General features: G+C 42.3%; 1 protein-coding gene across 3 annotated transcripts in view; it reads right to left on the reverse strand.

The window, feature by feature from the left end:
- Nucleotides 1–4,209: 4,209 nt before the first annotated feature.
- The window catches only part of GABRR1 (gamma-aminobutyric acid type A receptor subunit rho1), a 40,506-nt gene continuing 31,477 nt past the window's right edge, over nucleotides 4,210–13,238 (reverse strand). For all 3 annotated transcript variants that reach the window (XM_019028923.3, XM_004044395.4, XM_004044396.5), the window contains 4 exons: nucleotides 12,046–12,186; nucleotides 8,616–8,768; nucleotides 7,003–7,199; nucleotides 4,210–5,770 (listed from right to left, as the gene is read on the reverse strand). In XM_019028923.3, coding sequence (XP_018884468.1) covers nucleotides 5,477–5,770; nucleotides 7,003–7,199; nucleotides 8,616–8,768; nucleotides 12,046–12,186 — 785 coding nt within the window. In that variant the 3' untranslated portion in view covers nucleotides 4,210–5,476. The remainder of the gene's footprint in view (nucleotides 5,771–7,002; nucleotides 7,200–8,615; nucleotides 8,769–12,045; nucleotides 12,187–13,238) is intronic.

Genomic DNA, 13,238 nt, shown 5'->3' on the forward strand with positions numbered 1-13,238 from the left:
CCTTAATTACTTTCACAAGATTTTATGTATTTTTTTAGAGACAGGGTCTTGCTCTGTCACTCAGCCTGGAGTGCAGTGGTGTGATCACGGCTCACTGAAGCCTTGACCTCCTGGGCTGAAGTAATCCTCCTGCCTCAGTGTCCAAAGTAGCTAAGACTACAGGCATGTGCCCCCATGCCCAGCTGAAGCTAATTTTTCTATTTTTTGTAGAGACAGGGTCTCACCGTATTGTCCAGGCTGGTCTTGAACTCCTGGGCTCAAGTGATCCTCCCACCTCAGCCTCCCAAAGTGCTGGGATTACAGGCGGAAGCCACTGTGCCCGGCTAAAATTACGCTGTTTTAAACAGAGTATTGAAGCTTGCAAATCAAGAAAAATGAAAAAGCTAAACACTTCCCTATTTTCCACTCCCCATTATAGATATAAGGTATAGTTGTGTGGTTGAACACTTCATATAAGTTAACCTCACTTAGGCATGGCTTTGATTCTCAAAGAGATTCGGTTATCTTCATTCAGTTCTCATGGCCAAGGCCTGCCTGCCAGCCAAGTAGCCTACAAATGCATGTGTTTCATCACTAGGCACCGAGTGTGTACAGAGCTATAAATGCTACTTGAAGAAACCCACTAACCTCACCAATAAGGATCTGTTGTTTTTGGTGTAAACTAGAGGGCATTCATAAAACACTCTGGTCTCAAGAAACGTAAGGATATTTCCTTCTACACAAATAGTAATACTTGAAATAATTGAAAGGAAATAGATTGAAATTAAATTTAGAATATGGAATTGAAAACACATTCACTTATTTTAAAAGTTGTGATAATACTGAAGTGAGTGAAATGGTTTTACTTTAACATTGTTGACGTGTGCATTGGAGAATGTACTTTCTTATTTACTGCAGGTACTGAAATTTCCCACACATAGCAAGCCCTGAAATTCAGTTGTAGCAATTTTCTTGATAACATCAAAATGAAATTGTTCTTTCTATACGTGGATTATTGTGATTGTGGTTTTAGCAACACATGGCGGTGGGCTCCATGGCTCTGAAGGAGGGGATGCAGGCACAGGACTGGGTTATGTCAGGGACTCTCCACGTTCAAAAAACTCATCATACAAAAAGCTGATGGACTGACATTTTAAAAAATAAAACAAGCTGAACCTTCACCACAGATAGTTTAAGAAGCACTGGTCTAAAATGTTTCCTACAAAGTAATAGGTGCTCAGTATTACTTGACGAATATATGAATAAATAAATGAATTAATTAATTAAAATATACCAATGATCAGTTAAAATATTTCCTTATAGCAGTGTTTATGTATTGTGTATGACAGTTTGGTTGTCCAGTATTTATTATCTGTAATAAGGTGAATGAACATTGAGTAAAGAGTCTTTCACTTAAGGTTGGGCGCGATGGCTCATGCCTGTAATCCTAGCACTTTGGGAGGCCGAGGTGGGCATATCACATGAGGTCAGGAGTTCGAGACCAGCCTGGCCAACATGATGAAACCCCATGTCTACTAAAAATACAAAAAAAAAAAAAAAATTTGTTGGGCGTGGTGGCAGGCGCCTATAATCGCAGCTACTCAGGAGGCTGAGGCAGGAGAATCGCTTGAACCCAGGTGGCAGAGGTTACAGTGAGCTGAGATCATGCCACCACACGCCAGCCTGGGTGACAGAGCAAAACTCTGTCTTAAAAAAAAAAAAAAAAAAGGCCAGGCAAGGTGGCTCATGCCTGTAATCCCAGCACCTTGGGAGGCTGAGGTGGGTGGGTCACTTGAGGTCAGGAGTTCAAGAGCAGCCTGGCCAACATGGTGAAACCCCGTCTCTACTAAAAAATAACAAAAAAAAAATTAGCCAGCCATAGCGGTGTGTGCCTGTAATCCCAGCTACTCGGGAGGCTGAGGCAGGAGAATTGCTTGAGCCTGGGAGGTGGAGGTTGCAGTGAGCCGAGATTGCGCCACTGCACTCCAGTCTGGACAACAAGAGTGAAACTCGGCCTCAAAAAAAAGAGTCTTTCACTTATTAACCATGTTATCTGCATGTTATTCCATCAGCCTCCCTCAGCCTTTAGAATTTCCTCATTCAGGTTCAAATGAAACAGAATGTGAAAGTATTTTTTGTAAAACTGGATTTACAAATGTGAGGTTTCACTGTCACTAAAATATAAGCCATTTTTTATTCTAAGATCTAGCATCACCACCCTTCCCTATAAAGTATGAATTATGAAAGCAACTAAAGAATATTGAAACTCCAGTTCTCTACTGCCTATAACCCTTCCGCACATCTGGATGATGCCTACATTCTATCACAGTGATAAAAATCCTTCAGAATCCTACAGCGCCTTCTGAACTACCAGGCAGAGAATACATTATGTTTGATATAGTTTTAGTCAAATACATTTTAACTCTTTAAAAATTAATTATTCAAGCCAGGCACAGTGGCTGAGGCAGAGAAAGATTGCTTGAGGTCAGGAGTTTGCTTAAGACTAGACTGGGCAACATAGTGAGATCTTGTCTCTATAAAAAATTTTTAAAATTAAAAAAAAATATTCAATATGGCCACATGGTATCTGCCCATTAACCAGACAATATTATTAACCACATCTTCCTACTCATGCCAGTAAAACGTATTAAGTACTATAGATGCTCAGATATATTATGTGGTTTTCTCCAAAATTATCCTTCAAAAAATAGGGAGTTGCTTTATATTTGGGTCCTTACGAAGTCATACTACAGAGCTCTCTGTCAATTACATAACTTTGACAGAAAAGTAATGCCTTAAGAAAACACATTAGCATGGAAATTATTCAATTAATGCTAGTTTTAGATACTCATAGTGGTCACCGGGAATTGCCAGAAAAGATAGCAAAGACATTTAATATGAATTTAATCACTGATTCCTCACAATCACTGTGTGACTATCAATGTAAATAAGTCTTTTAAATATCACTTTAAAAAACAATGCTGCATGTGTTGTGTTGCAAAAATCAAGAATAAACATCTAAAAGATGCATTAGATATACTATTAAGCAAATTGATAATTTCTATTGGCATCTGTTATTGAATGAATTGTGTTTCCCTATGGGCCCCAAATTCATATATCGAAGCCCTAACTCCCAACATAGCTGTATTTGAAGATAGGCCTTTACAAAGGTAATTAAGGTTAAATCAGGTCATTAGCATGGGCCCTATTCCAATATGACCACTGTCTTTGTAAGAAGAAGAAATTAGGACACACACATTACAGAGGAAAGACCATGTGAAGACACAGTGGGAAGATGGCCATCTACAAGCCAGGGAGAGAAGTTTCCAGGGAAACCAAGCCTGCCAACACCTTGGTCTTGGACTTCAGCCTCCAAAACTGTAAGAAAATAAATTTCTGTTGTTTAAGCCACCCAGTCTGTGGTACTTCGCTATCGCAACTTTAGCACACTAATAGACTATCCCATAGGTTGCTTCAAATGGTGGAGTATCCCGTACAAATAGATGGAAGTTCAGATGGTGTGCCCTGGATACATTCCAGCTCACTCACAGTGGCCCTAGTGATCAAGAGGAAGAAGACAGCAGCAAAGATGTTTGTAAAGAGTTTGATTGCAATTGTTCTATAAAATAATCATGGAAAAAACCAGCGTTTTTAAAATAACATTTTTAAACATCAAAAGTTAACATTTAGGGGTCAGGTGCGATGGCTCACGCCTTTTCCCCAGCACTTTGGGAGGCTGAGGTGGGAGGACTGATTGAGCTCAGGAGTTTGAGACCAGCCTGGGCAATATAATGAGACCTTGTCTCTACAAAAACTTTTAAAAATTAGCTGAGTGTGGTGGAGCATGCCTGTAGCCCGAGCTACGCAGGAGGCTGAGGTGGGAGAATCACTTGAGCCTGGGAGGCAGAGGTTGCAGTGAGCTGAGATGGCACCACTGCACTACAGCCTGGGTGACAGAGTGAGACCCTGTCTCAAAAAAGTAAAATGAGAATACAAAATTTAAATAGTTAACATTTAACTATTTCATCTAAATCCCTTTAAGTTTATTCAAGCTTGCCAAAAAACTTTCTTTCAGCGAGTTTTCATTGGAGATAATGGGAGATTACATTGTAATTAGGGTTTATGCAAACAGGTTTTTTCAGATTAAAATATAGTCCTGCATATGTAGAAATATCATAATATTTAGTATTGGTGATGAGTCAAATTAACTTTGAAATGAAAATGACATTATTGTGTATATAATTCACTTTATTAAAGTGAGTTTCAAATAAAACAATTGCTGTTTGGGTAAGTTTGGTGGAGGTTGATCTATATAGCAGATATATAATATAAATAACTGTTTTTAAGTGATACACCAGATTAGAACCCTCTCCTTTACCCCATGCCCTGACATCAGTTGCCATTGGGCCATCCTTCTGCCTGGTATCTGGGCTGTGTGGTCTAGGTGATGGCAGTTTTCTGGTCCATAGAAAATGCTGGTTATTTCGAGTATAAATGCAGATGTCCAGTGATATCTTCCCATTTATTTTGCTTTCCGATGTTCTTTTTCTCTTAAGAAACCATGTGAGTATTTCTCATTCTAATGAGTTACAAGTAGTCCCAAATTATGTATTTCCTTGAAATGTTTATGCAGAAGAAATCATTCTCTACCCAAGTTCCTCAGTGAAGATATCACATCACTGAGAAAGGACTTCTCTTTGAACAAGGACATGCTCCAAGAAGAAGAAACATGAAGTGGTGATTATATAAAATAGGGAACATTTAAACACAAATTTTCTAGCCTAGTTACCTCTATGACACAACAGACAAAATGCATGTGTGTACTCTTATCTTCAAAGTTTCCCTACCAGGGAAAATTTCACCAAAATCAGAAGCAATTGCGCCAATCTAAAGAGCTTTTCTTGTGAAGGGGTAAAGCCTGTGAACCACAGCATATAAAGAAAAATAATGTGAATATTATCATTGCCTTTTATTAAAATAAACATGCGGAGGTGGAGTTGCATACAAAACAGGTAATAGGTTATAAACTGAAGCATGAGTTTCTGTCAAAGTGAGGATTTAGGTGCATGTGAATTTCATGCAAATGGCCTGTAGGTGCTTCCAAGTTCACGTAGCCTGAACAATGTAATGACACTGGAGGAAAATAAATTATTCATGTGAACAGCATCAAGGGTCTAACGGGTGGAACTAAATGTGCCCACAACACTGGTAGTGTGCTTTTCCAGGGGATCTGGGTAACAACTAACATCAGTCGCTACAGTGTCGTATTTCCTGCAGCACCTAATATAATGCTGTGTATTCAATAGATGGTTAATAAGTGCAAATTAAACCAGTAAGTGTCTTGTCAATGTAGCTTTGGAAAGCTGCAGAAGGGATAGTGAAAACATGGGTGGGTCCTGGGATTTTTTTTAAACCATATCCTTAAATACTTTTTCATTATACAGTTATTTCTGTAGGGCATGCCATGGAAATGTGAAATTTGTAGAATTACAAGCATCTAGGAGAAAATAGACCAGTATATTAAATTGAATAAAATGTATGCTGCTGGAAAGATGATCCTGGAGTATTTATCAATGGCGTGGGTGTCGATTCTCATGCTCACGTAGCTGCTTCTCTGACTTTTCCTCTGTGGGGAGCTCCTCTCTGAGGCCAGGGTCAGCTGCACCATCATCCTGTCGGGCTTCTCACCATTCTCTGGCATGTAGTTGTCCAGGTCGTTCACCTCCCCATCACTGTAGTTGCCGTCCAGCATCACAGTGCGGGGCGGAGGTAATCCGCTGGTGCAGGGAAGCTGCAAACACAGTAAACACATGTTGGGGTGTGAGCTCAGCATCATCTCTCAGAAGCCCTTCAAAAGGAACTGCATAGCGGAGGGTGTTGCCTGGTTTCCGGTATTCCCAGTTTGGGAAGAGGGTAGGTATCCTGTTTTGTTTTGTTTTGTTTTGTTTTGTTTTGTTTTTTTGGGGACTTGAGTTTTGCTCTTGTCGCCCAGGCTGGAGTGCAATGGCACGATCAATCTCAGCTCACTGCAACCTCCGCCTCTGGGGTTCAAGTGATTCTCTTGCCTCAGCCTCCCAAGTAGCTAGGATTACAGATGCACACCACCATGCCAGGCTAATTGTTTTATTTTTAGTAGAGACGAGGTTTCATCATGTTGGCCAGACTGGTCTCAAACTCCTGATCTCAGGTGATCCACCTGCCTCGGCCTCCCAAAGTGCTGGGATTACAGGCGTGAGCCACTGCGCCCGGCCTGGTATCCATTTTTGCTGATCTAAAATCTACATACTGACTCTTAGAAAATATCACAGTGCCATACCAAAGACCAACAAGAATGCTCATGCTTCATAGATCACCCTGTTCTCCATGAGATCATAAGCTGTTATGAGCCCTTGATAAAAATGTTTACAGATCACATAATTACAAGTGTGTGCATGAACGTGTGCATTTGTCATGGGGATGGGGATTGGCATTGTGGGGATAGATTACTGTAACACGGTTAGAGTTTGCTGGGGGTGATAACCATTGAGCTGCACACTGGAGGAGGAAAGGAGAGTCACGTGGGAGGAAAGATAACCTGGGAAAAGGTGGAGGATGCATGAGGTTATATATGAAGGAAGATTTCCTAGAATGAGAAACGTTCTTCCCTGGACAGTTCTTTTATTACACCCTTATGTTCATAAATAATTTGTCCCACTATGTTAAATTGTCATTTATTTTTCTCCTGGGATTCCCTCACTAAACTATGAACATCACCAAAATGTTCCCTAACACTTAACTAAGACCTGGTCCAAGTATGTGGATGTGCAAAATAAATGTTTCAATGAATGAAAGATGTCACCCAAAGTAAATTTTACAATGACTTGAAATACACCAATTTGTTTGCTCTTCACAACAACCCTGTGGAGTAGGCACAGGAGAGGGTATCATGACCTCGCTTTACAGAGAAGGTCTGCCCTGCCTGAGGTTCCAGAGCTAGATCAGGTTCCATCCTGACCAGACACTATAAGCGCATGGCAAAGTCACCTTCTCCCGCAGCTTCTGTTCCTTCCTCTCCTGCACAGTGGTCAGGTAGTTGACGGCCGCATACTCCAGCACCGAGAGGAACACGAACACAAAGCTGACCCAGAGGTAGATGTCCACGGCCTTGATGTAGGAGACGCGCGGCATGGAGGCATTCACGCCCGTGATGATGGTGGACATGGTCAGCACCGTTGTGATACCTGCAAACACAAGAATGAGAAACAAGTGTTTGCTTGTCTTTCACCAAACACAGGATGGTTTCATGTCTCTGCTCATTTGTCCCTGCTGCTCCCTCGACCTAGAATGTCTCCATCCCTGCTCCACTGTCCAGCAAACACTTACACATCTTTCAAGATTTAGCTTTTCATGAAGCTTTTCCTGTTCCTCTCCCCCTGCTTCCCTACCCTTTCGCCCCTCTGCATAACCTGTGTATTCATCGTAGCATCTGTGTCACTATTCTTCTGCAAAGAACCCTAGACATTTTGGCATTAAAACATTTATTTCAATTAATTTTTACAAAATAAGAGGTTGCATATATGAGCAGGTATATATGTTTCTTATAACTACTGCTCCATCAAGGGTGAAAAAGCCCATGGGGTTTATTTTAATATCATGTCCTGGCTGTTGGTGTGCAGTCCTGTTGTCCTGGGCCTGCGTCGACAGCTGTCAGGGCACCCCCAGCAGCCATCACCATGCTGGACCTAGCTGCCCATTCAGCATTGTCCACTTGAGGACTTATGGGTCAATTTCACTAAGGATGACAATGTTAACTTCATTGATAAGAAACAGATTTTAAAACTAGAGTGTGTATCTATTTAGCACAGTAACTGTTCAAGCTATGGAACAACTGTTAGAGGACAAGGCATCTGTCCGTGGAAATTTGCCCAGGATTTCAAATTAAGCTCAGAACATTTGTTTGGCAAACATCAAATCACAGGGGATTGGGGTCATCTTAAGGGCCAGCTCCAATCCAGTTTCACTAAAACCTGGTGGGTCGCATTCTCCCCTGCAGTCCCTGAACTGTCTAAGCAATGGTGGTGTGTATAAATGGGTATAATATTTAAGGTGAGAAAAAGAGCTGACAGCAAATAGCCATAAGCGGAATGCTTATAGAGAAGGGATTCTCAGACTTGAGTACACAGAATAATTACTGGGAGAGCTTGTTAAAAATGCAGGTTCCTGGTCCTCCCTCAGAGATTCTCATTCTATAGAGGCAGATGAGACCCAGGACCCTTCATTTTTAACAATTTGCCACAAAGATTCTATCACAAAGACCCCTTGAGCTACCATTTGAGAAACACTGTTGTAGGATATGATTCATTTTGCAGGTGAGCAAAGAAGGCACCTAAAGACCAGGCTCTCCCACCCTGGAACACGGCTTCAACAAGACTAAATGTGGGCTGTTTGGATGGGCACCTGCAGAGTCCTGGAAAGCATTTTGCTACATAGATTCCTAATTACAGGATTTTAACTATAAATAAATAACTCTTGAGTTTTTCCAAGTCATAACGCCAAAAGGGATATAGAATCAATTTGAAAAGAATGGTTTTATCTGGAAGGAATTGTTAATACCTATATTTGCAGATGCTTGGAATATGCACTTGAGGTTTCCTTACCTAAGGGGACTCTGGCAGGCACGGCTCTGCGGTCGATCCAGAAGGACACCCAGGACAGCATGACCATCAGGGTAGCGGGGAAATAAGTTTGGAGCAAGAAGAAGAAGATGTGGCGACGCAACGTGAAATTAATGTAGAGACGGTTGTACCAGCCTGGGGGACACAGGAATAAAAGACAGTACACATCATGGCTCCTTCATAAAACACATTTTATTCAGGAAATTGTTAAGTGCCTTAGACACTCCAATGGACTCTTACCATGTCTTTATAAGGTGAAAGTGAGAGAAATCATGAAACAAAGTGATTATATAGTAATACATACCACCTGGGTGAATCTATCTCAAGAAACCTTTGGCCGTTGTCCTACTTACAAACGGAATCCCTTGAAAAGACCATTTAAACTTTTTTCTTTTCTTAAGACAGGGTATCACTCTGTCACCAGGCTGGAGTGCAGTGGTGCAATCTTGGCTCACAGCAGCCTCGAACTCCTGGGTGCAAGCAATCCTCCCACCTCAGCCTCCCAAGTAGCTGGTACCACTACACCCAGCTGATTTTTAAATTTTTTGGTAGAGACTGGGTCTTGCTATGTTCACCAGGCTGGTCTCGAACTCCTGGCTTCAAGTGATCCACCCACTTCAGCCTCCCAAAATGCTGAGATTACATGGAATGAACTACCATCATGCCTGGGTCATTTAAACTCCTGTTACTCTCATTACCTGGTCTAGGGTTCAGCAACCTCACCGTCACCTGGGAGCTTGTTATAAATGAAGATAACTGGGCCCCACCCCAAACCTACTTAATTGGAGGTCCATTTAACAATATTCTCGGCTGGGCGTGGTGGCTCATGCCTGTAATCCCAGCACTTTGGGAGGCCAAGGCGGGAGGATTGCTTGAGCCCAGGAGTTCAAGGTTACAGTGAGCTATGATCGCCCACTGCACTCCAGCCTGAGCCACAGAATGAGACCCTGTCTCTATTAGGAAAAAAAATAATTTTATATATATATATATATATATATATATATATATATATATATATATATATGTAATTTGTTCATAGTTCATATGCACGTCAAAGTTTGAGAAGCACTGATTTAAACAATCTCTTTAGATTTCTTTATGGGAGAAATGTGCTTTAAGTTAAAAAAGAAAGTTAAACACAACATTGTATTTAGGAACACAGTGAACAATCACAGGTCCAACTACATTTTAGCTCTTCTTTTGTGTCCTTACAAGGAAAACATATGCATGGGGGAGTTGAAGAGAAAGGGAGGATGATGGAAAAAAAAAAGACAAAAAAAAAAAGGAAAAGGCCTTATATGCGTGAGATGCCTAGGACTAAAAATAAAATGGATGGGGACTTGGCAATATGAACTTGGAAACTTGGCACCCTGGGTCATTATAATGCATGGGACATGCCTCTGGTTACCAGCAAGCTACTGCAGAGGGACTGTCAGAATGCTGAGGGTCAAAAGAACAGGGTTCCTCCAAGGAACCAATACTTTGGGGTGATGGATACAGGAGATAATATGTGCTGGGTTGCAGTGCTATGTTGGTGCTCCCTCTTACAGATTAGAAAGACCATGGGGTACTTAAAAAGAATGTGCTTCCCTGTGCAGTCAATTGCGCAAGTTTTAGCCATAGAAACTGCATGAAGATTTGAGCGAAATCATCCTGAAAGGTGACTGGTCAAAAAAGAGGCAAGAAGCACAATTCACAATTGCAAAGATATGAAATCAACCTAAGTGCCCATCAATAGATGAATGGATATGAATGAATATGGTATACATACACCATGGAATACCACTCTTCCATAAAAAAAAAAAGATGAAATAATGTCTTTTGCAGTAACTCGGATGGAACTGGAGGCCATTATTCTAAGTGAAATAACTCAGGAATTGAAAAGCAGATACCACATGTTCTCACTTATAAGTGGGAGCTAAGCTATGGGAACACAAAGGCATACAGAGTGGTATAGTGGACACTGGAGACTCAGAAGTGGGGAAGGTGGGAGGAGAGTGAGGGATGAAAAACTACCCATTGGGTACAATGTACACCACTCAGGTGACAGATGTACTAAAATCCTAGACTTCAGCTGGGCGCAGTGGTTCTTGCCTGTAATCCCAGCACTTCGGGAGGCCGAGGTGGGCGAATCATTTGAGGTCAAGAGTTCAAGACCAGCCTGGCCAACATGGTGAAACCCCATCTCTACTAAAAATACAAAAATTAGCCAGCCGTGGTGGTGGGTGCCTGTAATCCCAGCTACTCGGGAGGCTGAGGCAGGAGAATTGCTTGAACTCAGGAGGCAGAGGTTGCAGTGAGCCCAGACCTGGCCATTGCACTCTAGCCTGGGCAACAGAGTGAGACTCCGTCTCAAAAAAAAAAAAAAAAAAAAAAAATTCCTAGACTTCACCACTATACAATTCATCGATGTAATCAAAACCCACTTGTGTCCCTACTTTTTATTTTTAAGGCAAGAAATGAAGCAAGTTAACCTCAGCTGTTTAGCGCAGGCAAGCGCCCAGGAGAAAGGTCACAGAGCATGCCCCCAGGCAACAGGAGGGGGTGAGCCTGTCCCAACCCTTGGTTCAAAAAGGAACAACTGGGTCCACAGGGGACTGACCAGTGGTTCCTGCACTGACACTTAGAAGAGAGTCACCAGGAGGGGCTGTGCAAGCAGCATAGCAAGAGCAGACTGGTCAAGAGTGGAGCGACCCCACGGGGCTGGCTGGAGCAGGGAGAACGTAAATTGAAAACAGCAGACCTGAATTGTATTTGTTTCCTCCTGTCAAGAAGGGGGCTCGGATCAGCGTATCAAGGCTGAGATGCCAGTTACTAAGCTGGCAATGCGATTGTCTCAAATAAACCCACTCAAGTGGCTTATGTTTTAAGTTCTTACTAATTTTTTTAGGTTAGTACTCTGATGCATTGGTAATATCAAAAAAAATCACTTCCACCCACTGCTTGCTACCCACTAGACTTCACTTAGGATTTCTGCCTTTAGTTTCTTTTCTTTTTTTTTTTTTTTGAGGCAGGGTCTCACTCTGTCGCCCAGGCTGGAGTGCAGTGGTGTGATCTCAGCTCACTGTAACCTCCAACTCCAGGGCTCAAGGGATCTCCCACCTCAGCCTTCCAGATAGCTGGGACTATAGGCGTGTGCCACCACACTTGGCTAATTTTTGTATTTTTAGTAGAGACTGAGTTTCGCCATGTTGGCCAGGCTTGTCTTGAACTCCTAAGCTCAAGCAATCCATCCACCTTGGCCTCCCAAAGTGCTGGGACATGAGCCACTGCACCCGGCCTCTGTCTTTAGTTTCAAATATAAGTGACACTGCTCACCTGATGACCAATTCAAACCTTCCTATAATAGAGGGTGAACTTTGGAGACCAAGCTGAAGCCTGCCCTGACTCTCAGCCCTCACTCTACACTTACCTGTGCTGCTGTAGAAAGCCAGTTTGGTGGTGGTGTGGAATTCCTGAATGAGGAACTGGGAGAGTGAGATCCGTTCATCTGTCTTTAAGGAGTCATTGCCCTTTTTCCAGTACAGCATGAGGTCATCTTCAGTATAGGCATCTGAAAAGACAGGGGCCAGCATCAGACACAAGGTGGTGGCAAGACAAGATGGTCTGTGGGGCTATGTAGAAGCTGTGTCCTGACCTCCCACACTGACTACTGGGATTGTGATATGATAGTTTGAAAAACAAACCACAGTCTAAACAAAGCAAAACAATATCCAAAGAGACAAATCTAATTGTCTCCACTCTTCCAAAAGTCATCAGAGCAAAGTTCTCAAGCCCAAATGCACATAATTCCTGCAAAAGGGTTCACCCTACAATTCAGCCTGCCATTTATTAGGTTAAATCAAATGGAATTCTATTTTTGTAGGTTAGAAATGGTTAAATATTGGCAAAATTTCACATGGCTCAGCCTTATAAATGGAGAGTAATTTAGCCTTTTCCTTTCTTCTTTCAAAGTGTGGCGACTCATCAATTGATGGCAAGCACCTGTAAACACTATCAGGTAATAAAGGCTGAATTTTAGCAAGAAAAGATCCATAAAGAGACGGGAGTGGAACAAGTCCCTTCTCTGTAGGACTCCAGTTACTCCTACTCAGGGTAAAGTCGAAGCGAATCCATGATCATCACCCTTTCTGGTGCTACCATTTCCCCTTCCCTCACCTGCTTCTGGTGAACTCCAAGTGAACAAACCTACCTCCAGCCTGAGCATAATTGAGGAGAAGCCTCATGGCACTGCCAGTCCAGCCTGTTGATGTGTAAACAGTTCCTTCCAGGGGTCCCTGGGACTATTTTATTCCTGTTTGATGACCTGTGTGATGGTCAGTTTCATGTGTCAACCTGGCTTGGCTATGGTACCCAATTATACAATCAAACACTAATCTGTAAAAGTGTTTTGTAGATGTGACTAATATCTACAACCACTGGACTTTAAAGGGGATTTTCCTGGATAATCTGGGTGGGCCTGATTCCATCAGGTGAAAGGCCTTAGAAGCAGAGATGAGGTTTCCTGGAAGAAGAAATCCCACCTGTGGCCTGCGGCATCTGCTCCTGCCCCAGAGTGCCCCTCCTGCACTCCTGATGGCCCGCCCTGCAGATGTGGGACTCTTA

The sequence above is a fragment of the Gorilla gorilla genome, chromosome 5, assembly GCF_029281585.2.
Source record: "Gorilla gorilla gorilla isolate KB3781 chromosome 5, NHGRI_mGorGor1-v2.1_pri, whole genome shotgun sequence".
Classification (NCBI taxonomy): Eukaryota; Metazoa; Chordata; class Mammalia; order Primates; family Hominidae; genus Gorilla; species Gorilla gorilla.